The sequence below is a fragment of the Canis lupus genome, chromosome 16 (assembly GCF_048164855.1).
Source record: "Canis lupus baileyi chromosome 16, mCanLup2.hap1, whole genome shotgun sequence".
Classification (NCBI taxonomy): Eukaryota; Metazoa; Chordata; class Mammalia; order Carnivora; family Canidae; genus Canis; species Canis lupus.
This window is the reverse complement of record NC_132853.1, coordinates 36892085-36919850: the sequence shown is the minus strand read 5'-3', so window position 1 is coordinate 36919850 and position 27766 is coordinate 36892085. Positions and strand designations below refer to the sequence as shown.

The following is a 27766-nucleotide window of genomic DNA, read 5'->3' as shown; positions in this document are numbered from 1 at the left end:
GCTGCCCCAGCTTTAGGCCCACAAAAGATTTGGCAGTGGCCCAGCAGGATATTCAACCTCACCTCCCCCCCAAAAAAACCTCCCTGCACCCTAATATAGCTGAGTCACTGAACCCGGGTGGAGTCCTTAGCTTGACAGTGAAGCAATCTTAACTTGAAAAATGGCATGGGAACAGAATGTATGGTCTACATAAACAAGTCCTATATAGATAATAGTTGTATGCAAATATTCATTCTTTAACTCAGCATACATTTCCTGCCAGTCCTCTTGTACCGCCCCGCCAACCTGCCAACCTTCCACCGCAGCTCAGAGCGCGTAGCACGGGAGTCAGAAGGGCATGTAAAAATGCAGTGGTAGCGAATGAAGCGCTCTGCAGTCTAGAGGAGGAAAAAGCTATGGCTCAGGCGGAGTTACGTGTTCAGGCTTTGAGCAGGGTCTTGAAGGATGTATAGGAGTTTACCAGGATAAAGTAGGACAGTTAATAGAAGAGTAAGTTTTTAAGAAATGTGGAAACTTGAGGCAAAAGGGTACGATTTGTAGGAAGAGAATAGGGTGGGGGAGGAAAGATAACACAAGTGGCTGTGAAGGATATTGTTCGCCTCCTAGGAGTTTGGGGCTTTATAGCCAGCATAGTGAGTCAATGAAGGATCTTAACGAGAGGAGTGACAGCTTCTAAAGTCTTGTTTAAAAATAACATAAAATAAAGTCTTGTTTTTCAAAGGCTAAGGCCAGGAGGGTAGACAGCAAGAGAATATTGGCATTTATTCATCAATTCCTATGTACGAGGCATTGGCTCTGTATTTTATGCCTCCAACCCTTTATGATAGCGTTTTTCAAACTGCCAGTCATGAAAGGAAGGAAGGCAGAAAGGAAGGTGGGGGGAGGGGAGGTGGAGGGAGGAAGGAGAACAGGATAGAAAAATACCACCGTGTCACGGGTAGGAAGGTTTAGTATTGTTTGCGGAAACTTTGTTAGACATTCTCGTGGGAGGGTAAGTGTACTGTATCAGGATTCAAATGTACTTCTCGCTGTGATTTATGGTTTAAAAAAAGAAAAAAAGAAAGAAAGAGGGCAGCCCTGGTGGCCCAGCGGTTTAGCGCCGCCTTGGGCCCAGGGCGTGATCCTGGAGTCCCGGGTTCAAGTCCCACGTCGGGCTCCCTGCATGGAGCCTGCTTCTGTGTCTCTCATGAATGAATTAAAAAAAAAAAATTTTTTTTTAAACAAAAAAAAAAAAGAAAGAGAAGCTGCTGCCTTGGAGCAGTCGCCTGGCGGTCCGTAAGCGGAAGGCGTGGACTGCGGAACCGGAGCCGCCTCCTTCCCGCCGAGGGCCGTGCGGACTCCCACGCACGTCACCCACCGAGGGAGGTGGGGCAGGGCCGATTCCGCCCACCCGAGGCGCTGGTCGGAGCGCGTATGCCAGGGGTGCCCTCCAGACGCACCGCATCCGAGGACGAGCGGCGGTCCCGGGAACCTCCCTCCAGAGCGCTTCGGGTGATGGCGGGGGCCCGCCCGGGAACGGGGGCGTCGCCGCAACAACCAGGCGAGGCCCGACGCCTTCTCGCAGGAGTGTCGCGTCGCCGCAACTCGCCGCTATTGTGCGGGGGCTCCGGTGCCTGGCGGCACAAAGTCGCCCGGGGGCTCACTTCCCAGCCCGGAGGCGCTGCAGGGCGCGGGACTCCTTGAGGCGGGTGGCTTTCCACTCACCGGGCACGGGGCTCGCGTGGCCGCAGAGCAGGAGGCCCCTACCGCACCAGGGCAACACCGGGTTGAGGTGTAATGTAGGTACTATTTATAGGGCATTTCTGGGCCTCACCCTAAGGACTTCTGATTGGCTTCAGGGTAGATCTATCACTCATCTTTTGGGTTCGAGGTGGGTGGAAGGTCAACCACAACCAATACAAAACCACTCCTCAGCTAAGCCCCTCCTTATCTAGCTTCCTGTTGCTGTCCATCAACCACCTCGCGGGCGGGACTTTGCCTCCCGCCAACTGGCTGGCGAACACGTCGATCACTCTTCAGTAGGTTTCCGGTTGGTGCCCTCTACCGTCCATCAGTGACATTTCACAGGCCTATTGGCCAAACCAACGTCGCTCTAGATGCCTCTCTTTGATTGGTTGTTAGTGCTGTCGGTCCCCAATGTTCTGGGCTCTTATTGGTGAACGCTGCCGTCGCTCGGGCGGTGGCGGGCTCCGGGATTGGCGGGTGCTGGGCGGGCGGTGTCAGGCTCTCGGTGGCGGCGGAGGCGGCGGAGGCCAGGGAGGAAGATGTCGTAATGAGCGGTGGGTCCTGGCCGCTGCCGGCGGGGTCTTCCCGGCCCCCAAGGGTCGGGAAGACGGGCAGAGGCCGCAGGGACGGGGAGCCGGGGCCGGGGGTTCCCCCCTGGGGCCGGGCCTGGCGCCGGGGCCCGGCTCCGGGAGGGGCGGGGGAGGGAGGATTCCCGCCCGGAGGAGGAGCGGGGCTGGCCAGCCGGGCGGAGGCACCCGGAAGGGGGCGTTCGACTCCCCGCCCCCTCGGAGCCCGCTGGGCGGGAGGGTGGCGCTTCCGGGGGCTGGCGAGAGGTGCGGGCACCCGGGCGGGCCTGGCACCCCCTCTGCCCGGTTGCCGACCCGCCCCAGTGCTGTCCGGCCCGTGGACGTAGCCTGGGTCTGCTCCGAGGAGGCGGCCGACGCCCCTCGCGCTTGCCCTGTGTTCGGGGGACCCTCCTGCACTCTGACTCTAGGTGCCCCCCGGCGATTCAGGGCCCTCCCGAGTGCAGAGAGGGGCAAGGGAATGCTTGAAGTGCAGGCGGCGCCAACCACATGGGCACTGCCGGGCATAGAACCCAACCTGGTTCCCGATATCTCCCAGTGGAGAGATGGTGTCAGGACACGAGGGCACCTCGTAGGGCAGGTGACTTCTCGCCTTAGACTGCAAAGTGGGCAAAAACCTCCGTTTAATGTTTTCACTTGGGTCCTTGAGCACCAGCTACGTACATGCAAGTTCTTACCAGAATTGTGAGCCATTTAAGAACTTGCTGACAAGAATTCCCAAACTGTTTGCTGATGCTCTGTCGGGGCGGGGGAGGGGGGGGAACTGCTGAATCCCAAAAGCCAGGCGCAAACCTAAGGAGTGACAGAGGAAATAAAACAAAACGGATACTTACTTTCTTCCTCCACCCCACTTCCATTCCCATTGCTGACTTAGGGTTTTCAGCCTCCTACCCGTGCTTCTTGGCTTATGTTCCCAGTGGCTTTCTAATTTTAGTTGAAAAGGAACTGTGTCTTCTCTGGGCAATTGAAAAACCTGTCTTCACTGCATTCCTTGGTTTTGATTCTTAATTAACTTGATTCAGTGGAACTTCCTCTGGCTTTTCTCAAGGCACATTCTCCCAAAGTTTTTCTTGAGGTTACTTCTTGCTCACCTGTTTCCTAGAGAAAGGGAGGGAGGAGCTAGTAGATCTGCTTTAAGCAATGAATTGGTTCATGGTCCCCCATGACACTGATTTTAAGGGATGCTTTATGGGTGAGGATTGTTTCAAGGCACACTAGACTGCATTATCTAAAATTGATATGCTCTAACCCAGAAGGCATTAAGTATCATAATGGAGGACTAGGTGTTGAGTTGGTATTTTGGATAAGATTTTTTAGGGCTAGAACGTTTAGGGTGTTGACCAGTTCACAGAGAGGCTGTTAAAGGAACAGTGGTGGAGTCCACACCATAGAAGTCATTTTGATTAATAACACAAACCTGTTGTCTGCAATAATGAGTGTAATTGCAGTGTCTTGTTTTGTCTTAAATTCTTGTGTGCAATGAAGGGGGTGAATCTGTCAAGACAACCTAGCGTTGGGCTGGTGATGTCATTATTCTAGTGGCTTCTAACAGGCATTAATACCTGTTGGAAATGAATTCTCATTGGCTGGGGCCATTGGTAAGTTTTCTAATTCTGGTTCTTCCACTTGGTTGTGTAGAGGCTTAACCTCTTCATTTGAAAGCAGCAGCAACAAGAAGAAAAAAAAAGCTGGTCTGACTTGATTGTGGCCCCCCCTGAGCTGAAGACACAGTGTCTTGCCAAGGAGACCCAAGTGGAGTCAGTTCATAATCAGATCCTCACCTGACTGCTGTGCAAGGAGACCTGACTCTAGGAGGAAGAGTTTAGCATTAGTGTTGACAGCACATAGACTGGCCAGTTTGGGGCGGGGTGTTTTGTTTTGTTTTGTTTTTCTTATATTAAAGTTTGGGCCTCTGGAGGCCTGAGAAGAAGCTGTAAGATTTTGGCAAATATCTGGGTAAAGGAGCTTTAGGGCGTAACAGCAGATAGGGTAGTTCATTTGGATATCTTGGCCTTGAGCTTCCTCATTCTTCTGTTGATTAATAGCAGCCCTCTGGAGAATTTGCAGGGTCCCTGTAGCCTGACAGTCCTTTGCCATAGGCATGTGATAATTCCTGAGTCTGCTTTAAGCAACTATTGCCCAACCAGGGCCCTTATGAAGACATTCTAAACTTGGTGCTGTCATCTAGTAGACCCTGGTATTGGCTTGAGTTCAGCAATCTCTAAACCTTTGTCACCTCATTTCTATGATGTGAGTGTAGCACATTCTTTTATGACTTGTCTTCACCTTCTTCATTCTGTTTACACACAAACTGGAAGCTTTGCCTCCAAGGATTGAAAAATAGAGTGATTCTTTTGGAGCGGGGGGTGGGCAATGACCACAGAATGAAATATGCAGAGGAACACTGCTTTAAAGTACGTATGTAGTATAAGAAGGTGTAGAGATGTGAACACTTCTGAGTTTAAGTGATTTTGTGGTCCAGTTGAAACCTTATGGGCTAAAGATTTGAAGTAAAATCTATTTGGAGAAGCTCCAGTACTTTCTTAGGAGTTTATTGGGTGATGCACTTGGATGAAGCTATCCTTTGGGTAGCTTAACTGGATTAAGGGACTTCTAGTGAGTTCATAAACTAGGAAAACTTGGCCTACATGCTGGACCACTTCAGTACAAACCAGACTAGGAAATGGACATCATTACGGAATGCATTTGCTGACGTTTTTGCTTATTTGCTTTTTGCTGTAATTAAGAGGGTAATAACATGGGACATTACCAACTCAAGGGCATTGTCAGCCTAAGTAGAGAAGGAATTAGAGGGGTAGCCCTGGTGGCGCAGCGGTTTAGCGCTGTCTCCAGCCCAGGGCGTGATCCTGGAGACCTGGGATCAAGTCCTGCATCGGGCTCCTTGTGTGGAGCCTGCTTCTCCCTGTGTCTCTGCCTCTCTCATAAATAAATAAATAAATAAATAAATAAATAAATAAATAAATAAATAAATAAATAAAAATATAAATATAAATAAATAAATAAATATTTTAAAAAAAGAGAGAAGGAATTAGAGATCACCCAGGAAGAGATGCTCTCAGGTGGCACTGGTAGATTTGTTCTAGTTGACAGGATTCCAAAATGGAAAACGGATTTTTCTGCTGCCTCATGGGCTGCTGGAAAAGAGAACCCACGAGTAAAGCTCAGTCAGCCCTCAGTGCTTGGGGGAAGCCATGGCTTCCACTTTGTGTCTAGGAAGTGCTCTTTCTGAGTGGGTTACCATGCTTCTCATCAGGTGGCTCTGGGCTGGTGTGCTTTGGCGAGATGAGCTCTGCTCAGGACCAAAGGAGTGTGAAAAGGCTGAGTGTCCAGTTGGGGTGCTGCTCAGTCTGTCCCCATGAGCTGCTCTGAGCAGTGTTGAGATGTCAAGCTGTTTTTGTCACAGGAAGAGCACGTGTGCAGGCCCAGCTGTTTGAATGCTTCCTTTGGACACCTCGTTCCCTTAGCTACAGTTTATTTCAGCTTCAGAATGGCGTGCTGTACCTGGCCAGAAGCCTCACCATGTCACAGTGCTGAGGTTTAGCTTGGGTGACTTGTTTTTGCTACTAAGGGCTCTGAGATGCCATTTTGTCCTTATGCCATGACTTCGGCTGTTAGATGGCTTCTTTCATCTCAGCCATGGGGTGGAAATGGCCCCGGGAGCCAGCAGCAGGCACTGGCCTGCACACTGCCAAATGTCCTCTTTCTAGAGCTTCCTCTTTGGGGTATTTGTTACTTCTCCTGTGGGGCTCAGTGGAATCACAAAGCAGCTTCTCAGAGAGTGTGACCAGCAGGAAGGGCTGTGTGATTGGAAGTGGAATATTTCTGCCCCTGGTAAGTGTCTAACTGAAGTCTTCTCAGATTAGCCTAAAAACGACCAAAACATTTCCCAGCTTTCAGAACAGTAAATGGTAAGGCTGCCCTCTCTTCCCCCCGGGGAAATGAAGTCAGCACTCATTTCAGAACCAGTCCACAGCTGGGGTGACTCAAATAATTGTGCCAAAGCAGAGAAAACACTTGTTTGTACAGAATGCCTTTCTGGGGGGGGGGGGGGGGGAATATATCTTGCTTTCTTATTTTCTTCTGTTCTCCAAGACAGCTCTGAGGCCAGGTATTCTTTGTACCATTTCCTGGGACTGCTCTGTCAACGTGCAGCTTTCACCATCACCACTGCTGCCCTGGGTTGCCACTCATTTCTCCAGAGTCCTTTCTGGGACTACTAGGTGTGACCCAGGCAGGATGAAACTAGCAAATGACAGTAACATTTTGAGGAGAGGTATTCACATAGCAGGTGCCCTCTTTATCTGAACTCATTCAGAAAAGAAGTCCTCCCCCATCCCAATATATATTAATTGAAAGAAGCATTGAAATGTGGTGCCTGGCATGTGGTTATGAGGTATGGGCTTGGAGATACTTGCCCAGGAGCAGGACTGGACTGTGCTGGTCCACACACAGGCACTTGTCCCCTCATGAGGTGATGGGTAGGCTTGAGAGTTCCATCTGGGACTGCATCAGCTGAGCTGACCTGACAAGTGGATCCCAGCCTCATGCCAGGACATGCACATCTGTGGGTTTTCTTAAACTCCATTTAGGCTATTCTGCTCTGCAGTCTCCAGGATTCATTGATTCATCCATTCAAAAAAATATATATATATACTAACCACCTACTATGTGCCAGGTAGGAAGGATATAGCTGTAGGTAAGGCAAGGGGAAGTCCCTGCTTTAGGAAGCCTATGGCTTAGTGGGTGATGATAAATAAGTAACTACTCGGTATTAGATGATGGGAAATGCTAAGGAGAAAAACAAAACAGAAGATAGAAGAATGTGAAAGGGTGCGATATATCGGGTGGTCAGGGAAGGTTTCAGTGAGAAGCTGAGTGAAACCAGCTGGAGGGGAAAGAGTCAGCCACTCAGTCTAGGGTTGGAGGCAGAGGGCGAGAACTCAAGCAAGGACAACAGCAAATGCAGAGGCCCTGAGAAGGGGCCAAACCTGGCATGTTGGAAAACAGCAGGGAGGCGATTGTGGCTGAAGCAGTGAAGGGGAGTAACAAGATAGGTCAGAGGGGTCACAAAAGACAGGTCACATAGAGCTCTTATGTGTCCTGCTGGGAACTTTGGTTCTAACTTTGAATGGGAGAGGGGATGCTGCTGTAGGGCTCTGAGCAGAGGAATACCATGATCTCACTTAAGTGTGATAGGTCTCATTCTGGATGCATGTCAAGAATAGACTTGATGGGGAACAAGGTCAGAAGCCCAGCTAAGAGGTTTTTGCACTTAACCAGGGGAGAGATGATGCAGATCTGAATCTGTTTGATAATAAGAGGTGGTGGTGAAAGCAATCAGGTTCTGAATATATTTGGAAAGTAGAACCAAAAGTGTTTGCTGACTGTCAGATGTAGAGTACAGAAAAAAAGAAGGGGCAAGGATGACTTGCAGAATTTTTAGCACCAAGCCACTAGAAGGACAGAATTCCAATGCCTTTGCCCAATGCCTCACTGTGCAGGGAAGCTTGAAGGGGACATGGAATTAGGACAATATCAGGGGTGAGTTAGACTTGAGACGCTCGTTAACATACCCAAGTGGAGACGTCAGTAGGCAGCTGGATATACAAGTCCACAGATAGAAATTTGGAAGTCGTCATTATGTAGAACCTATATATTGTTGGTTTTTAAAGCTGTGAGGCAAGATGAAATCACCCAGGAAACAAGTGTAGACAGAGGAAAGGTAAATGCTGAGCCGGCACCCTGGGGCCTACCAACTAATTAGAATTTGAGAGGAGAGGAGGACCCAGCAAAGGAATCTTCGAAGAAGGAGATAGAGAGGTAGGCCAGCCTAGCAAGTGTGTCTGAGAAGCCAAGTGACGGAAACTGTTTCAAGGAGAAAGAGGGGTCTGCTGTCAAATCCACACATAGACTGAGGCCGAAGAGTCAACTGTGAGACTCAGCAACGCGGAGCACAAGCAGTTTTTGTGGCATGGGCAAAACCCTGGAGCAGTTCAAGAAGGGGTGGCAAGAGGGGAATCAGAGGCAGCAATTATGGGTCGCTCTTGCTAGGGATTTTGCTTGAAAAGAAGATCTTAGCTGATGAACGGAATTTTAACTTCCTGATGGAATCGTGGGCCCACATAAGAGTCCTGGGCTGAGGTTGGGGTCAAAGGTGGGCACAGGGAAGATAGGATGGCTCCTGAGGTGTCTGGGTAGAGACAAGATCTTGTGCACCCCCCTCCTTTGGCCTGAGGCATTAGCAAGCCACCACCCACAGCTGTCTTCCTGTATTAGAAATTGGTGAAGTTCTTTGCACCCTTCTCTTCTGTGTGGTTATTATGGTGCTGGAGACTTGCTTCTCAGCGGTTTGGAGTCTTTTAACTACCAGTGTTGCTGCTGCTCCCTCTAAGCAAGCCAGTTCTCTTAGCTCATTCACGAACTCCCTTTGAGGTCCAACTTTGTTCTCTTAAACCAGCCATGGCTTGCTTTTCCCTTACCAGCTCTAAATTCTTCCAGGCCAGGCAACTGGGAGAGACTGGGCTTAGAAACTGTTTTGTTGGCTTCCGGCCCAGCTGAGCTGACCAAAATAGCCAGCAAGGCTGTTTGTGCAGAGTGAAATTCCTCCAGGGGAAATACCATAGTGTATTGCCAAGAAAGCCATGGTAGGAACCCAGGAGGAAGAAAAAAAAAGAAAGAAAGAAAGAAAGAAAGAAAGAAAGAAAGAAAGAAAGAAAGAAAGAGAGAGAGAGAGAGAGAGAGAGAGAGAGAGAGAGAAAGAGAAAGAGAGAAAGAGAGAAAGAAAGAAAGAAAGAAAGAAAGAAAGAAAGAAAAGAAAGAAAGAAAGAAAAAGAAAAAAAAGCCAAATACCCTCAAGGTCTGGCTAAGGAGTTTGACCCAAGTTCTCTCCAGAGTGAAAAGAGCTTCTTAAAGCCTATTGTGGTATTTCTTAGGACTTCTCTCATTCCCTGTGTCTCAAAAGCAGTGTTCTCAAGCAAAAGACCAGTGGAATGGCCCTCAGTCTGACGGCTAGGGCTTTGGGGTCCTGTTGAGGCCTCTTCCTGTTACCGGTGCTCCCTGAGCCAGCTGATGGAAGGACCCCTAGGACAGACACCCCTCCTTGCTCTGTGACAGGGCTAAGTGCTAGGAAGGGGGTGTGGGGCCTATGCACTGGCACATAGTAGGGACACTTGCCCCAGACTTGGGGAGCTGGGAGGAAAGAGGTCAGGAAGGGTTTGCCCTGAGTAAGTCATAAACTGAACTTAAGAACCTCGGTTAAAAAAAAAAAAAAAAAAAAAAAAAAAAAAAAAAAAGAACCTCGGTTAGATAAATGAGAGAGAGAGCAGGCACATGTGCATGCACGAGTGTGTAAACTTAGGCTCCCAGTGAGAGAGAGCAAGTCAAAGTTCCAGAAGTGGAAAACACTGAAATGGAAAACACTGACCTGCTTGTAGGAAAAGTTGGAAGAGAGATAAAGGAGAGGTAGAGAGGGGAGGGGCAAAACGTTTTGGCTTTTACAAGTTTATCATAAGATCATCTGGAAGCTCTTGAAGGGTATAATCAGAGGAGTGGCTGGATGGGATTTGCATTTTAAAAATTCTTTTGACCCTGATAGTGGAGGCTGGAGAAGAGCTGGCAAGGCCAGAGGCCTGGAGAGCCATTTTGAAGGGTTTGGGCCATATTCCAGGCTGAGCGGAAGGTGATCAGTGCCAGGGTAGTGAATGGCGAAGGGGATGGAGAGCGGTGAGTGGATTGGAAAGAGGTTTATATTCAGGTGGTAGAATCATGAGGACTCGAGTCATTGGCGATGAGGATGACGTTCAGGTTTCCTTGTGATTAGAAATAGCAGAGAGGCTGGTTGAACCCAAGACTCATTACCCATCCAACCTGCAGGCACTGAAGGGCCCCTGGGCTATGTGCTGGGCATGGCAGTGCAGTGCAGTACAGACTGACCTGACCTACCCTGGGAATCCTCCTGTGAATATCCACAGACATTAAGCCCATGATTATTTATTGGGTGGTGAGCATTACCAGAGGGGTTAACCTCCTTTCAGGGGTCTGAGTAACTAACGGGCCGGATCCATAGTGGGCTCTCAGTAAGTTTTGCTGGGAAAAAACTGGGCTGAGACCTGAAGGGTAAGTGTTAGCTAGTGATGAGAGAAGAAAGAGCTCTGATCAAGGAAAGGGCAGTGGCAGAAATGAAAACTTCAAGGATCTGGAAGAGGCCCTGTAGAGGCGAGGCTGGGAGTGAGAAAGCTGGGGGAAGAATGGGCAAAGGTGACAACTCAGTGTGGGCAGTCCTGTGGCTCCCCAAGTGGAAGGCCTGGATGGACCTTCTGCCACCCAGGAGACCAGGAATTGTCAGTCTGTGGAGATTACCTGAAGCCACGTGGGCGGGCATGGTCACTGGTGGAACGGGTGTTGGGTGAGAAGGAGGGTGTTAAGGAACAGTAGGATTGAAGGGTGGCAAAAGGAAGAAGAGGCAGAGAAGTAGGAGAAGATCTGTGGGAATTTTGAAGAGGAGGGAATAGTCAAAGGGTCAAGATCTGCTGAAGAGGGTCTGTTGGATCTAGCAATGAGGAGGTCCTTGGTGACCCTGGCAGGAGCAGTGTCAGCAGAGAGCTGCTGCTCAGGGAAATAAGCAAATGAGAAAAGAGGGGAGCAGTAAAGTGCTGGCAGCTTTTCCACCAAGTTTGGCCAGGGAAGGAAGACAAGAAGGAAAGACTGTAGCTGGAGGGGATGGCGGTGGAGATGGATGATCTGTTTGTAAAAAGCCAGAGACTCAGAGGATGCCCTTTCTGCGGGTGTTGGAACTAAACTGGCTTCCGGTATGGGGAAAGGAAAGTCCAGGTGGTGCCATCAGGCCCTAGACCCCACCCCCAACCCCCAGTCTGAAAGCCTTGCTTGATGCAATTCGAAGTTTTCCGCAGAGCCTAAGAGAGCTACTGTTGCTTGTGTAATAAATCACCATAAAACTTCATGAGCCAGGGGACTGCTGGGAAAGTTTTAGCCAATCTGAATTAATGAAAAGTCTGAATGACTGAACTCTGAAAGGAATGCAGCTTTTCTTTCTTTACTGAAAATACTCAGTAAATCCCACTTACCAGTGTTGCTAAATGTCGGTTTCAGTGACCGGATGTAAACTGTTAAAAGCAAATGGTACGATTAAAATGGTAGAAGTGGTATAAAACAATTACATGATTATGCCCAAGAGTCCCTTTGAGTCTTCTTACACTAGTTAGCCTCACTTTGAGTACCATGAAGACAAATTTAAGCACAATTTATGTCCAAATTACACGTTTTAAAATATAAGGTTCCAAATTAATGAGGTTCAAAGTACCTTTGATCAGAGTCTTGCAGCTATGTATCTACATTACTTCTAAACCACTTTTCATTTCCAAACACCCAACTGGCAATGCTTCTCTTTTCCCTTTCATGGTTAATCCCAGAATATAATGCTGCAATGGCAGGGAGATCAGTCCCTTTTCTGGTTGCCCAGGCCTGCAGCCCCAGGCCACAAAGCTCTGAGAGACACTAGGAGATACTTACGTTGATTTGAAACCCAGAGGGTTATTTCAAGAGCCAGCTAGGTAGGAAAATGAAACCAACTGAAATGGTAGAATGTCAGGCACCAGCAGTTGTGCAGCTTGCTTCAGTAAATCGTACTCTTAAGTTCCTCACTGAAGAATCGCTCTGAACCTAGTCCGATCTCCATACCGTTTGAGTCTCGGTAACAACGCCTGCAAAGGGAGAAAGCAAATAGGAAAGGGAGATGAGTAAGGAACACAAGACCCGTTTTCATTTCATTTACACTCTGTCCTGTTCTAGGGTCCTTCCATTTCCTTAGCAGAAGATGTCTGCAGGAGAGTCAGTCACCAATTTTAGCTAAGTGAACTTGAGCCCAAGGGGAGCCTCCTGGGAGAACCCCTGCCTTCCCTTCCCAGCAGTGGCTGTAAGTAACTCAGCTTGTGTTCTTAATGGCAGCGTGGTCTGAGGATTTAAAAAAATCTTAAAGATTCAGTCCAGCTTCCTACACCATCTAGACATCTCATTTCCAACAGAGACACACATCCTGCCTCTGTCTAAATGATTCCAGAAAAGGGAGAACATTACCTCAAATGGCAACTGATCCCATTTTTTTAAAGTTCTCCCTTCTATTAATCTGAAATCTGCCTTTTTTTTTTTTTTTTTTTTAAAGTAAACTCTATACCCAACATAGGGCTCAGATTCATAGCCCTGAGATCAAGAGTTCACAGGCTTTGCCTACTGAGCCAGCCAGGCACCTCAAAGTCTGCTTTCTTGATGTTTCCACCCCGAAGTCTTTGAACCACATATGGGATAAATGTCCTGGTGGATATCACCAGTCCAGCATCCTGGCCACACCATCACTGCTGTCCTCTGAACAAGCTCCAATTGAAAATGCCCCTTGCAAAATATCCCTCAGAACAAAACCTGACACTCCAGATGTGGCTCAGATGTGCAGAACACACCAGGATGATTATTTTTATTCCTCTATGATTGAACTTTTGAAAATTCAGACCTAGATTGCAGTAGATTTTTGGCAACCACATCTAGATTCTATTACCTCTCATTTAGCTTTGAGTCAAACCCACTGGGGCTTTTTCACGGGAGGACTGCTATTAAGCTCTATTGTTCTGTCCTGTATGCACGTTTTTTTTTTTTTTTTTAACCCAAGTGCAGGATGTACTCAACTTCAAAGTTTAAACCACTATTTATTGATGATCCAATGTGCTCACGGCTCTCCATAGTAATTATTGACGCCTCCCAGAACCCCAGGAGGATGCTGTTCCCTCTGTCTTCCCGATGGCACAGTGAGCCTGAGAGGGAAGCTCCAGCCACCCCACTGATGATGGCATGACTCCAACCCTCATTTAAGTCTGGAGCCTTATGCTCTCAAGCACAGCACATGCTAGTTTTTAAAGATCTCTTTGAACCCTAATACCAACACCCATTTTATTTATAATCCTCGGTTTGTGACAGCTGCCTGCTTGGTCTTTGCATGGTTTTCCAAACTTCGGTGGTGGATCGAGTATTCTATAGGCACATTTTCCAACCTCTAGGGCACAGAACCAATTTTAGTGAGTCACAACCAGCATTGAAAAAAATGAAATAGAGTAGAAAAATATCCAAGTCCATCACACGTAGTAAGAGCAGATTTTATTTCAGGAAACTCACTGCATGAGCATAGAACAGAGAAGTGTGTGGGTGCATGCATACTGGGTCTTGATGTAAATTGTTTTTATAACTGTGGTTCATGGTCTAAATAGTTTGAACACTACTGCTCTAAAGGAAAAATGTTTTTGAGTCATCTTAGATTGTTTTCATTATAATGCTGCAACTTAATTACGCACATAAATCTGTTTATCAACTCACTGATCTAGCTCCTATAAAATTAATTAACTACCAAAAAGCCAGTAAAAGTCACATCAGCAACCTCATTCTGGGAGATTGACATTTGATCGAACCTGTGTCACTACTGTTAGCATGAGGCACGGTAGACTTGACACCTCAGGCTCCTTGAGTTTCCCATGCCTCTACCCTGCAGTGTCTAGTGCCAAGCAACACAGTCCTCCCACGCTTCTGAAGAGCTGTTCTCCTTCACTTTGCACAGATGTATCATGAATTAAATGTACAGAATTAAGTTGTCTTAATTAGCCCACGCAGTTAGAGTGGTGCCACTTGGCAACAGTACAGCTGTAAACATACACACAGGCCCTGAAACAGGCAAAGCTTGGCAAAGCAACGGTCACCCAGTCAGTGTATGTTCATTTTGAAAGGATAACCATTACAACGTACACAAGAATAAAACATGCTGGGCAGAAAAAGCATTAGCCTCCTTAGGAGAAGCTGCAGACCCTTGTCTTGGGAGCCACCCCTAGTTTGAGACAACCCTGATTGACCTTGCAGCAGCAAACCACTCAGGATGTGTGGATCTCCGCACTTTTAGGAGGAGGCACATTTGGCTTGGCCTCCAAACCATACTCTCCTGCCTGCAGTTTTTTTTCCCTTCTTCTTTTTTTTTTTTTTTTTTTCCCTTCTTATTCATAAGAATATTATGAAAATTTCGGTCAGATGCCTTGTTGAAATAAAATACAGAGTGTATACCCTTTCCTTGATGTATCCATGCAAAACCTCATGAAAACAGCATGATTCAGTTTTTGCAACCCTGTGCCTTCTTCCTTAGGGTCATTGTTGTCTTCAGTAATTATAACGTGCCATTCAGTCTTGTTTCTAGGATTTTGCCAAGGATCAGTGTCTGTAATATTTCAAGATCTCCCTATACAATTTTGTCTAGAGCTGTGCTTTTGGCTTCTCACACAGTTTATTTCTCTGAAATAATAACCTTGTTTCTGTACTTCCCAAGAGCTACTTTCCAAAGGTTAAGGATGCGAGTCTCACTGCCTAGTGTCCTTTTCCTTAATGATTTATGAACTACAAGATGGCATAGATTCTTCCCCACCCGACCCCCAAATTCTCATGATTTCCATTTTACTTTAATTCTTTAAATCTGATTTAAGTTCAGAGTAGACATTCCCTTCATTACTTCCTCAACGTTCCTTATTGTTCTTTCTTAAAGGGGGGGGCACAATAGGGTATATTCATTGTGGGAAAATGAGAAAATCCAGAAAAACAAGAAAAATTCTTGAAGTCAAGCAAAATTCTACTGCCAGGAGATAATAATGGGTCTTAACGTTTCAGCATTTTCAAAGACATTTCCTGCTGTGTTCACATATAGAAATATGTACACATTTAACAAAAATAGAATTTACTCTGTTTTCATTCTCATTATATTTAGTCATTAGTTCTAGTCTTGGTGATGCCTTTGGGGCCATACCTGTTAGCCTATGTAAAGTCACTGAAAGTGGTTATCCACATGCTCAAGATCATTACCTGGGCTCTGGTACCTTTGTGGTGAAGGCTGAGCATAAAGCACCTTAGATCTCCTTTCTCGTGGAGCAGGTGTGTCTTTGTCAGGGATCCTAGGAGAGAAGCGACTGTCAGCCTGGCATTTGGCTATAGAAGGAGTGAGCAAGGAGCTTGGGTTAGATCTAGAGGATTAACCAGAGGTGCAGGGCTGGGATGAGGGCGGCTCTCCTGCCCACCAAATAGGGATTCCATCAACCTAGTTAGAGTTAGCAGTACCCTGTAGAGATTCCTCCATTGGATGACTGAAGCTGGTCTCAGCAAAGTCTTGTGTCTTCCTGTTGTCCCAGGCTTTATGATGCCTAGAGACAAAACCAGCTGCCCTCCCAGCCCAGGATGGACAGATCGGAGGAGAGGAGAGAAGGCCACCCACCGAACAAGATGTAGGGTTGCTAACCTTGAGTGGGGAGGCATTAGAAAAGGTTGACCTCTTGGAGAAGCAGAGAGAGGCAAAAGGAGTACCTGAGGCCAATGGGCTTGGGTTCTGTTTGGGCCTCTGGTGACTTATTCAGTCTCTTTTCTTCCAGCAGATCCACAGACCAGCATGGCTGCCACTGCCGCTGTCAGCCCCAGCGACTACCTGCAGCCCGCCGCCCCCAGCACCCAGGTGAGTGAGCAGTGGGTTTGGGTGGGGAGGCAGTGCTGCATCAGCCTGGAGGCATTCTCTGAAGCTGACATTAAACCACAGCTGAAAACTCTGTACTGGCTTCTCTGTAAACACCCTGGGACATGACCCCTGGGAAGATTCGGTGGTTCATTTTCTCTCAATGAAGAAGCCAGGGCCACTTACCTGAGGTGGCACAGTTGAGTTGGGGGAAAAGCAGGATTAAACTCCAGGTCCCTTCCACCAGACCCACTGACCATAAAAGGGAAATAGAGGCTGTGTCCCTACAGTCCAGAGGCTCTGTCCTTGTAGCCTCGAAAGAGCACCCTCCCCACTTTACCTGAGTGTTTATTCTTCCTCCCTTCCTTCCTCAGCTGAGGAATCAGGGGCCCCTCAGCCCTCGTGATGGGCCAATGGACTTCTGCCTAAAAGCTGAGGATGATTCTGTGACCCCTTGAGAAACACGGGTTGTGGGAAAGGTGTTTGTTCACCTTGTTATGGGGGCTTCTAGAGAGTTCCCCCCGAGAAAGGCACTGCCTACCCTTTCTCCCTCAGAGAAAGAGAAGATAGCAGGGAGAGGGAAGATGCTAGCACCCTGCCTACCACAGAGGTGCCAAAGAGCCTGCCAAGAGGAGGAGACCACGAAGGGTAGAGGGTGGCTGGGCAGCAGGTTCATGTCTCACTTTTCCTCCGCTCGTTCTCTCGCAGGATTCCCAGCCATCTCCTCTAGCCCTGCTTGCCGCAACATGTAGCAAAATTGGCCCTCCAGCTGTTGAAGCTGCGGTGACGCCGCCTGCTCCCCCCCAGCCCACACCACGGAAACTCGTCCCCATCAAACCTGCCCCTCTCCCTCTCAGTCCTGGCAAGAATAGCTTCGGAATCCTGTCCTCCAAAGGAAACATCCTTCAGATTCAGGGGTCACAACTGAGTGCATCCTATCCTGGGGGGCAGCTCGTGTTCGCTATTCAGAATCCCACTGTGATCAACAAAGGGACCCGATCAAATGCCAATATCCAGTACCAGGCGGTCCCTCAGATACAGGCAAGCAGTTCCCAGACCATCCAGGTACAGCCCAGTCTCACCAACCAGATCCAGATTATCCCTGGCACCAGCCAAGCCATCATCACCCCCTCACCATCCAGTCACAAGCCTGTCCCCATCAAGCCAGCCCCGGTTCAGAAGTCAAGTACAGCTACCACCCCTGTGCAGAGTGGGGCCAACGTGGTGAAGCTGACGGGTGGGGGCGGCAATGTGACACTCACTCTGCCCGTCAACAACCTTGTGAACACCAGCGACTCTGGGGCCACCACTCAGCTCCTCACGGAGAGCCCCCCCACCCCTCTGTCTAAGACTAACAAGAAAGCCAGGAAGAAGAGTCTCCCTACCTCCCAGCCCCCTGTGGCTGTGGCGGAGCAAGTGGAGACGGTGCTGATTGAGACCACCGCGGACAACATCATCCAGGCAGGAAACAACCTGCTCATTGTTCAGAGCCCTGGTGGGGGCCAGCCAGCTGTGGTCCAGCAGGTCCAGGTGGTGCCCCCCAAGGCCGAGCAGCAGCAAGTGGTACAGATCCCCCAGCAGGCTCTGCGGGTGGTGCAGGCGGCATCTGCTACCCTCCCCACCGTCCCCCAGAAGCCCTCCCAGAACTTTCAGATCCAGGCGGCTGAGCCGACGCCTACTCAGGTACCACACTCACCCTCTACACCCGCCTCCCTCTCCTTCGCACTGAATGGCTGACACTCTGTTCCCCCTGGCTTGCTTTAGAAGATGATACTGAGGCAGCTGCTGATTTGACCTGAGTGCTAGGAGTCAGCATCATCTGGGGTCAGTAGTAAGTGGCCATTTCTGCTGACATGTGGGCTCTCTTTGGTTCAGGTGGTTATGTACTGCTCATCCTTAGAAATCGGATAAGACATCCCTATATACCTATATTGTCCACATTTTCTTTTTGGAGAGTTTTTTGGAGGGTGGTTAGAGGACAGATACGTATTTTTTAATAATAAAGTTTATTTTTTACTATAGAATCACATACAGCAGCAAGAATGAAATCTCAGAACCATAGAATTTGATGTAAAGTAAGAAAATTAATAAGAAAATTTTGGTCATTGTTAATGGCAAGAAAAAAAGTAGGAAGACACAGCCCAGCTTGATGGCAGGAACACTTAGGCTAGATCCGTCTGGGATGTTAATAATTCAATAAGAATGTTATTTGGGGCTTATATTAAGGTGCCATACTACTCTGGAATCTATTTGACTCTGTGAGGTGGTTTTATTCTTCGTGTATGCCTAGTAAATGCCAGAGATTATGCCCATGTTGCAGATGGAGAGCCTGGAACTCAGAGGAGTTAAGAAGTTTCCAAGAGCTCATGGGGCACAGGTGACAAGAGGCAGGATTCAACCCAAATTTCTGACTTTAAACCCCATGCTCTTTTCTGCTTTTCACCTTGACTTGCTACGTCTTGGTATGGCAGGTGCTACCATTAAAATTGAGGACAAGGTGGTTGTTGTTTTTAAGGATCTTTTTTAATATAAGAAAGTAGTTCCTGCCATTGAGGAATTTATAATCCAGTTGTTTGGGGAGAGAGAACTGAGGCATCACAGTGAGTGACAGTAGGGAGTTGTGTTCTTTCCAGGTGGACAAGGAGTGCCCTTGAGATTGAGTTATGGACATGGAAGTCACACAGAAGGAAATCTGAAGCCTGCCCTGGAATCCTCCCTCCTTGGCATATCATGTATTGCCAAGTGATTTTCTTTAAGTTATTTAAACCTATCAGGTTCCATTACCAGACTTACCTTATAGATGAAGAACTGGAGTGATAGCTGCTCAGGTACACACATCCTTGGCAGAAACCTCCCCTCCCTTCCCTGAGGTCCCATATCTTGAGATTGATGGAGGCAGGGCTTAAACCCAGGTCTTCCTAAGGAAATAATCATACATATGCAGAAAGTTTTAGCTACAACATTATTTTTTAAAGGTGACATATTTTTCCAATATCCTGAGGTGCTGTATATTACACAACTAATACTCTATTAACTGTAGATGTAGGCAGTTTACAATCTTATAGCTAAATAAATTCCTAAAAGTGGGGCAAAGGATATGCACATCCCTCCCCTCCCCACAAAGGTATTCTATTCACTGTCAGAGATGGGCAGTCCACAGCCTGAGGTCAAATCTGGCCCACCCTTCTGTTTTTGTAAATAAAGTTGAATTAGAATACAGACATTGGAATGCTCATGTGTGCTGCATTTGCACTACAAGGCAGAGACCTCATCAGTGACCTGCACAGTTTAAAACATTTACTATCTGCCCTTACAGAAGAAGTTTGCTGACCCCTGCTCTATATTAGGAACACAAAATGTTCCAGTAACAGAAATTTCAGATACACAGGAAATAGCAGTAATATGCAAAAGGAGCACGGTGAGATTTGTTTCTTCATTAAGAGATGACAGGAGGCTTATTTCTTTGCTTTTAACTGAGAAACACGGCCCCAAATAGCCCAGGAATTAAAAATAAACCTAATCAAAATCACAGCAGGATTTTTTTTTTTTTTTAACAATAACTTTTTGCTCCTGGATCATTTGAGTGTAAGCTGCCACCATAGTCCCTGCTTCCAAATGTTTTATAGAAAGTGTCTCATTATTACCTGCAAGGACATTCTGCATAATAATATAACCATCAAGCCTAGGAAATTGGCAATGAAACATGCTAATATCGTTCATTCCCCAATCTTTACTTGATGTGCATGACCTTGACACTTTCGAAGGCTTCAGGCCAATTATTTGGAGAATGTTCCTCACTTTAGGTTTGTGTGATGTTTCCTCATAATGTGCGGATTGTGCTTTCTTTTTTTTTTTTTTTTGTAGAAATATCACAGGTGAGATGCTGGGTTCATTCTCACTGTATCCTAAAAGGGGTGTGTCATTTCAATTTGTCTCAGTATTGATGGTGATTAAAGTGATGTTCACCAGATTTCTGCACCTTGTTTTCTGTGTAACAAGTTAGTATTTTGTAGGGAGATACTTTGAGATTATGTAAATATCCCATTCCTCATCAGACTTTTCCCTCCACTTTTTTTACTAAAGAGATTTTCTTAAAGCTAATATTTCAATCATTCGTTCATTCATTTATAGATTTTATTTATTCATGAGAGATACACAGAGAGAGAGAGAGAGGCAGAGACATAGGCACAGACAGAAGCAGGTTCTCCATAAGGAGCCCGAAGCGGGACTCAATCCCAGATCCCAAGATCACAGCCTAAACCGAAGGCAGATGCCCAACCGTGGAGCCCCCCAGGAGTTCCTAATGTTTCATTTTAAAAGAACTTTATATTCACAGAAAGGTTGCAAAGGTAGTACAGATGATGTCTGGTTCCCTCCATCCTCTCCCTTGATTTTCCCCTTTTTGAAACATTGTACATTACCAGCTAAGTTTGTCAAAACAATGAAACTGAAATTGGCACATTTGGAAGTCACCAGGTTTTCCATTTGTGCCCTTTTTCTGTTCCAAGATCCAGTCCACATACTATGTTGCACTTAGTGGGCATGTCTCCCCAGGCCCGTCAGGGGACAGCTTCTTGGTCCTTGTTTTCCATGATCTTGGCAGTCGTAAGGTGTATTGGTCAAGTATCCTACAGGATGTCCCCAACTCTGGGGTTATGGGCTTTTGGAAAGAATACAGAGGTCAAAATGGCCCTCTCGTGTTATATGAGGAATACGTGACGTCCATAGGACATTTTGGCAGTCATGATGTTAATCTATATCTCTGGTTAAGACCGTGTTTGCCAGGTCTCTTCATTGTAAGTTGCTACTCTTACCTTTCTCTGTTCTTTGGAAGGGAGCTGCTATATTTCTCATCTTCAGGGGTGGAAATTACGGTCTACATCTTGGATGAGAAAGTATCTACGTAATATTATTTGGAATTCTTCTAGAAGGAAAACCTTTTTCTTCTTTGTTCAGTTTACTTATTTTATCATTTATCCCAATAAGGGCTGATGTATATTTATCTTATACTTTGGGTTATAATCCAGGATCATGTTACTTATTTTGTTGCTCACATTGTTCCAGCTTTGGCCGTTTGGAGCTCCATGAGTTTAAGGATACATACTTCCTTGAATATATACCCCCTGGCATACTCCCACCTCCCCCACCCCCCAACTTTGAGATATTCACATACTGTGAAATTGACTCTCTTAAAGTGTACAACTCAGTGAGTTTTAGTATATTCACAGAGCTGTACACCCATCCCTATGGTCTAATTTGAGAACATTTCCATCACCCCAAAAGAGACCTTTAGTAGTCACTCTTCATGTCCCCTTTCCCCCAACCTGCCCTGGCAGCCACAAATCCATTTTGTTTCTGTGGATTTGCCTGTTCTGGACATTTAATTTAAATGTAATCTTACAACAGGTGATCTTTTGCAGCTGACTTCTTTTACTTAGTAATAACGGTTTCAAAGTTCATCCATGTTGTAGCAGATGTCAATGCTTTTTTTCTGTGTATTTCTTAGCTCCAGCCCTGGGATCAACCGTTCTTCTCATTGGAGAGTGTGTAACAGGTGTTTAGTTCTGCCATTCTTTTCTCCATTTGTTTATTTATGTCAATAAGGACTATTAGGTTCCCATTTTCTTCAGTGGGTTATAATCCATTAGTATTAATGTTTTTTATGTTCAGGTTATCCCCCTTTGGACAGGGGGAGCTGCCTCCCCCCACATACACACACAAGCAGGCTCCTGTGCCCTTTTCCTACATTATCCGTGTTCCTTGCGTACCTTCTTACTTTCTGGTACCACAGGTGTTCCACACTCTACTTGTACTTTCCCTGCCCCCAAACTTGGAATCAGCTCTTTTTCTCTAAGGAGCTCTGGTTCCTTTTAGTTGAGCATGATATTTAGAAGCAAAGACCAGGGTGCTAGGTAAGCTCGGTGGCCCGGAAGTGTTGCTCCCAGCGCTTCTCAGTAGACACAGCCAAGAACTATATATATATATATATAGACACACACACACACACATATGTACACATACATAATGGCTGAGTAGATAGAAATGGATATAGACACACACATACACCTACATATATATACACATTTATATCTATGTTCCTCTCTTTATAGCAAAACCCCAGAGTTTCCACCAATGTTTGATTCCTGTCCAGTGCCACGCACTTCATTCTAGCTTCTCCCTCTCTGTATTTGTAACTCTCTTGTGGGAATCCTCACTTCCTTTAGCCTTAACATTTTCCTTTCTGGATCTCAGTTCTCCCATGTGGACACACTCCTCAGCCTGCTGGGGTGGGGACAGCCGTGCCTGGCCACTGTCCTCACTGCTCCACAGATGCCCTCCTCATCCTACTCAGGCTCCAGCATGCATATCTTTAAGACTTTTTTTTTTTTATCTTTAAGACTTTTGAGACACATTCCCAAATTTCCCTCCAGCAAGCCCAGACCACCTACACTCCTCTTAATGTGAGTACCTGTTTCCCTGCTGTCTCACCAGCAGTGAGCATTATATTTTATTTTTCCATCTTTGCCAATCTGAGGCAGAGGACTCCTTGATCGTGCCTCCTAAGAGCTTTTTTCATTTGTTTGATGGTCATTCATGGTGCATCTTCTGTGACGTCACCATTTAGTTGCCTTCTAATTCTGAGGGCTGGTGTTATATTTTTCTGCATTAAGTAAATCCAGTGTTTGGTTTCCAGTCAACAATCAGCATTTGCCACCTTAGTATAGGAATGCCATTGGCAGTGTGTGAATATAGGTCTGGGCCAGTTGGAGAAGACGTGGATGGATCAGAAGGCATCCCCCAAAAACTTCTCACTTGGGCAGTGAGGGTGGTGACACTGCATTCAAACATGTGCAGGGGTGGGGGGTAGGGGTGAGTATCCCAGTCTCTCCTGGGACACTGACCTTTTTTCTCTGGCCCTTCCCAGGTCTACATCCGTACGCCTTCAGGTGAGGTGCAGACGGTCCTCGTCCAGGACAGCCCCCCAACAACAGCTGCAGCCACCTCTACCACCACCTGTAGCAGCCCTGCGTCCCGTGTTCCCCATCTGAGTGGGACCAGCAAAAAACACTCGGCCGCAATTCTCCGGAAAGAGCGCCCCCTGCCAAAGATCGCCCCCGCTGGAAGCATCATCAGTCTGAATGCTGCCCAGCTGGCAGCAGCGGCCCAGGCCATGCAGACCATCAACATCAACGGTGTTCAGGTCCAGGGTGTGCCTGTCACCATCACCAACACCGGCGGTGAGGGAGGGCCCCTCGGCCAGGGTATGGGCAGCAAGCCTGTTTGCCCTACCCAAGGGAACTATGGGCCAGCCTGGGATTTCCAGTAACCACAGCGAGGATAACTGCTCATCATTTGCCTGATCCCTTCTAGCTTAAGAGTATGTCCACTTAGTCCTTACAGTTGCCCTACGAGATCATTTAAGATCTATGTTGGCCCCACCTGACAGCCAAAGATCTTAAGTAAGATGGAGAAGTAAGATGTACTCAGGAAAACTCTCCAACAAATATACACATGCAAATTAGTCTGGGACAGACGAGAGAGCTGTTCAAGGGAGGTTCCAGTAAAGGGACTTGAAAATAAGGCTTTTAGAAGGAGACAGCCTTGAGTTAAGGTGGGAAGGAGAGGAGGGAGCCTGTGGCAGAAGGAATGGCTGGTCCTGCACTCAGTTCAGCGCTAATATTTGGTAGTATTTAGTGCACGAAAGTGCCTTGCACCAAATCAAAGGAATATTGTAGCCACCTAGCAAAAATGGTTCCTTGCGTTTCAGCTGGGTGTTCTTTAACTGGGTGAAGAGCACTTTTCAAGGTAGTGGGAGCCCTCTGAATCTCTTCTCTTCATCCTTAAATGAGTTTATGGCACTTATGCATCATGCATTTGGTTTAAGGGCATGGGATGAATCCATTCAGAGAGACACAGTGTTGGGTCAGTGACACTGCCCCTGCTTCAGAATAGCTTTATGTAAGTCATAGAGGACTTGGTTTTGTCCTGTTTTCTCACTCTTAGTACCAAAAATCCCTGGAGACCTTCCTGATAGCAGAGTTGGTATCTCACGAGGGCCTCAGGTTGGAAGAGTTTCCAAAGAAATACTCCAAGACAAGCCAAGACAGGAGCCTTCCCCACTGAGGTCACATGGGCAGTGTCCTGACTCAGGACACTGAGTGTGACATTGACTGCCTGGGTTCAAATCCAGGTCCTACCATCGATTAGCTGTGACCTTGACATACGTTGTTGGGCCTCAGGTTCCTCAAGTGTAAAAGTGGGAAAATAGTATCTGATTCACGGAGTTATTAAGGCTAAGCAAGTTAAGACATCTGAAGCCTCAGAAAGGGTATCTGGCTCCCACACCCTCAACTGTGCCCTCCTCTGGCCCACAGGGCAGCAGCAGCTGACAGTGCAGAATGTCTCTGGAAACAACCTGACCATCAGTGGGCTGAGCCCCACCCAGATCCAGCTGCAGATGGAGCAGGCCCTGGCTGGAGAGGCCCAGCCTGGGGAGAAGCGGCGCCGCATGGCCTGCACATGTCCCAACTGCAAGGATGGGGACAAGAGGTAATGGGGGGTGAGGGGGAGGGCCCAGCCCACCAGCCTGGCACATGTCCTGTTGCCCCAGCCCTTCTCTGGAACACAGACAGGAAGGGGATGAGGTAGCAGTTCCCTACCACCTGTCCTCCTCACTTTTTCCTCTGCCCTCTGACCTGTCCTCGAGTCCTCTCTCCATCCTGCCCCGCCTCGCATTTTCTACCTCCTCCCTTTCTCGGCTTCCCATTCCCAGGTCTGGAGAGCAGGGCAAGAAGAAACACGTGTGCCACATCCCTGACTGCGGCAAGACTTTCCGGAAGACATCCTTGCTACGGGCCCATGTGCGCCTGCACACCGGCGAGCGGCCCTTTGTCTGCAACTGGTTCTTCTGTGGAAAGAGGTTCACCCGGAGCGACGAGCTCCAGCGGCACGCCCGCACCCACACAGGTCTGTTGGCCTTCCCCCGCGGCATCCGTCTCCCCGGCCCTGCCATGACAGAGCTACCACACTGAGCGGGAGCTACACACCATTCTCAGGAGGTCCAGGACTACCCAGCAAATTCTTTCAAGCCAGCCCTTTAGTGCAGTGCTTTCTGAAGGGATGGCATTTACCTGCCACAGCCTTCATGACTTCTGCCCTAGCCACATGGTTTTCTCTCCAAGAAGCCCTGACGTAGAGTGCCGGGCACTGCACCATGTGTTCTAGCCATGAGCTAATTTAATCCACGGAACGACACTATGGGGAGGGCTCTTGGTGGTGCCCATTTTACCAAGGCATGGAGAGGGGGCCGGGTCACCCAGCTAGTGACTGGTGGAGCTGGGTTCAACCCTGGGTCCTCTGGTTCCCAGGTCCACGCTCTTAATCACACTTTCCCACATTGCCTTCCCTCCTAGTGTTTACCAACTGACTTTCCTCACATCATTTCACTCTTTTCACTCATTTGTGGCCAGTGCCATGTGTTTGACCCTGCAGCCATGATATCAGAGTTACAGGTTTTAATGCACTGGCAAATAAATACAGAACTCCAGATAGAAAAATGTTTGTCCATCTACCATCTAACACTGCTGCGGGTTTCTCCCTCGGGCCACAGCACACGCTTTGAGAACTGTTGCTAGAGCAAGAGGGCCTCTGTGAGCAGACCCTTATCCTGGGACAAGGATGGGGCTGGTGGGGGCCAGATCGCAACCTTCCCCTCAGAGGCTAAAGAGTAAATACTCAGAACGGCAGCTGGCAGGTCTGCCAGGAAGGGGCTTTCCTAGGACGGGGAAGACATGGAGCCAGGGTTAGTAATAGGGACAGAGATAGGAAGGAAGCAGGTGACAGCCCTACATGGGAAGAGCCCTGGGTGCAGGTACTGGGCACGAGTAGGGCTTTTCAGGCAAGGGACAGGGTAGACTGGGAAGTGACACCACATGGGGGTGTGGAGAAGGGAGAACCGCCAGAGGCTCTAGGTGAGACCACAGGGAGCAAATGCCTGATCAGATGGGCAGGACAGGATGACAATGATGTACATCTTGTCTTCTCAGGGGACAAACGCTTCGAATGTGCCCAGTGTCAGAAGCGCTTCATGAGGAGTGACCATCTCACCAAGCATTACAAGACCCACCTGGTCACGAAGAACTTGTAAGGCCAACTGAGGCGGGCGGCCCCGAAGATACAGTCCCCCATCTGCATCCTGCCTGGGCCCCTGGTGGAAAGGAGCCCCCTCTCCTTCCCCTGCCCGGGCTGCCCTGGGCCACCCTCCGCCCCTCCCTTCTGTTCTGCGACTGTCCCCACAGGAAGGGGCTCTGCTGCCCCACACTGGCCTCTTCCTCCAGCCCCTTGGCTCCACCCTGGCCCTTCCCTCTCACCTCGAGCTCCCGGCCTGCCCAGACCATGGACGTTGGCCGCGCCCAATGAGACGTTCTAAACCAGGACGAGTGGGAACCCTTATTTCCAAAGGAAAAACATGAATTTCACTCCGTCGAGGAGCAAAGTGAGCCCCCCTCAGTCTTCTCCCCCCCAACACTGCCGGAGTTGCATCGTGCCATGTCTTTCTCTCCCCTGCCCCTCCCAGGCCCCGCCAGCCACCTCGGCCACCCTGGGCCCCTGCGCCCAGGGTGCCATTGGCATCCACTTCCGGAGAGGCTCACGGGGCTGCCTCCACTCCACATGCCCAGCCCTGCCACAGCTCTCCTCCAGCACATTCCAACTTTCTATTTAAAAAGTCAAGCTCCCCACTGATGCCCTCTTTTTCTATGGAGAACGTTGCCTTATATTCTACTTCAGATGATGAACACTGTGTATTGTGTGTGCTTTACGGTTTTATTTAATTGCTCCCTTCCTGTCCTTGTTACTCACCTCCCCCACACCTGCTTCAGTTTAGGGTTTGGGGGGCAGTGATGAGCATATGGATTTTTTTTTCTCACTCTACCAATTCTCTTTTCTCAATGACACAGCATTTCACTCGAATCTGGATTCAGATAAAAACGCCTTCACCTCTTGATCCTCTTCCCTCTCCCCCTCATCCCACCCCAGCTGGCCCCAGCCCTACTTGTGTACAGTGTATATTGTATAATAGACTATTGTGTCTACTACATGTTTAAAAACATATTGCTTGTTATTTTTGAGGCTTTTAAATTAAACAAAAATCCAACTTTATTTTTAGTTGTAACTGCTTGAGGTATGTTTTATGAATTAAGTGACAGATTTGTTATCCTTTATTAACGATGTACTTTGTTGGTCAGCAGTGGGCTGACAAAAATTTTTTCTTGCTAATAAATTTAGTTGCCTGAGGCAAATCTGCAACCGGCAGTACAGCTTCTTTTATCTTTTACCTGGGAGAACTTGGAGAGGAGGACTCCGGAAGAGGGAGCCCTGGCCTCTCCCAGCAATCCACATGGGGACCAAGGCAGGACCTTGCCCTCCTGGCCTCAGCCCAAAAAGGGCAGCAGCCACACAGACCTCCTGGTGTTGGCACAAGCCCCCAGAGCACCAGGATGGGACCTCCGGGCAGGGCCTAGCATGGGTGTTCCTGCTTCTCTGAGCCAGTTTTGCTGGCGCACACTCTGCCTGCAGACTCAGGTCACAGCGATGCCTTCCTTCCAAGCGAGTGAGTCCCTCTGCTCAACTCCCCAGTCCCTGGAGGAAGGCTTTGGCCTGAGAACCTGTTTGTAAGAACTATAGGGAAGAGAGCCAGAGGAACCTTGGCTTAGTCACCTCCCAGAGGCTAGAGAGTCTGGAGAAAAAGTAGTTCCCTAAGGCCAATATACTTTCCCAGGGTAGAGGGCTGGGATCCCAGTCACAGATTTCTGTTTTCCTTTTGTCCCCGATCCCGGCACTCCAGAGAGGGTAGCAGAAGCTCTGAAACTTTGGTGGGTATCTTGGAGCGGCAGGCAGAGCTATGAGG

At 48.1% G+C, this 27766-nt stretch overlaps 1 protein-coding gene and 1 long non-coding RNA gene across 13 annotated transcripts in view; one reads left to right on the top strand and one right to left on the bottom strand.

Moving 5' to 3' along the window:
- Positions 1-484: 484 nt before the first annotated feature.
- LOC140606618 (uncharacterized) overlaps positions 485-27766 on the bottom strand; it is a 33266-nt gene continuing 5984 nt past the window's right edge. For 4 of the 6 annotated variants that reach the window (XR_012008943.1, XR_012008939.1, XR_012008942.1 and 1 more), the window contains exons 3-9: positions 18652-18776; positions 15222-15310; positions 11859-12049; positions 11414-11452; positions 5370-6194; positions 3201-3407; positions 485-3101 (exon numbers count right to left, since the gene is read on the bottom strand). This is a non-coding gene — a long non-coding RNA (uncharacterized lncRNA). The remainder of the gene's footprint in view (positions 3102-3200; positions 3408-5369; positions 6195-11413; positions 11453-11858; positions 12050-15221; positions 15311-18651; positions 18777-27766) is intronic. The other 2 variants (XR_012008940.1, XR_012008941.1) reach the window with 2 other exon arrangements.
- On the top strand, positions 1763-27165 carry SP2 (Sp2 transcription factor). 7 transcript variants are annotated; one of them, XM_072780275.1, is made up of 9 exons: positions 2182-2279; positions 12138-12261; positions 15785-15861; positions 16567-17541; positions 22257-22319; positions 22784-23096; positions 24234-24408; positions 24632-24825; positions 25905-27165. In XM_072780275.1, exons 3-9 carry the CDS (start codon positions 15799-15801, stop codon positions 26003-26005), a joined length of 1884 nt encoding a protein of 627 aa, XP_072636376.1. In that variant the 5' UTR covers positions 2182-2279; positions 12138-12261; positions 15785-15798; the 3' UTR covers positions 26006-27165. The 7 variants fall into 7 exon arrangements, with proteins under 7 accessions (XP_072636378.1, XP_072636376.1, XP_072636377.1 ...); XM_072780276.1 differs by having other exon boundaries at positions 15782-15861; XM_072780277.1 differs by lacking the exons at positions 2182-2279; positions 12138-12261 and adding an exon at positions 1763-1778 and having other exon boundaries at positions 15782-15861.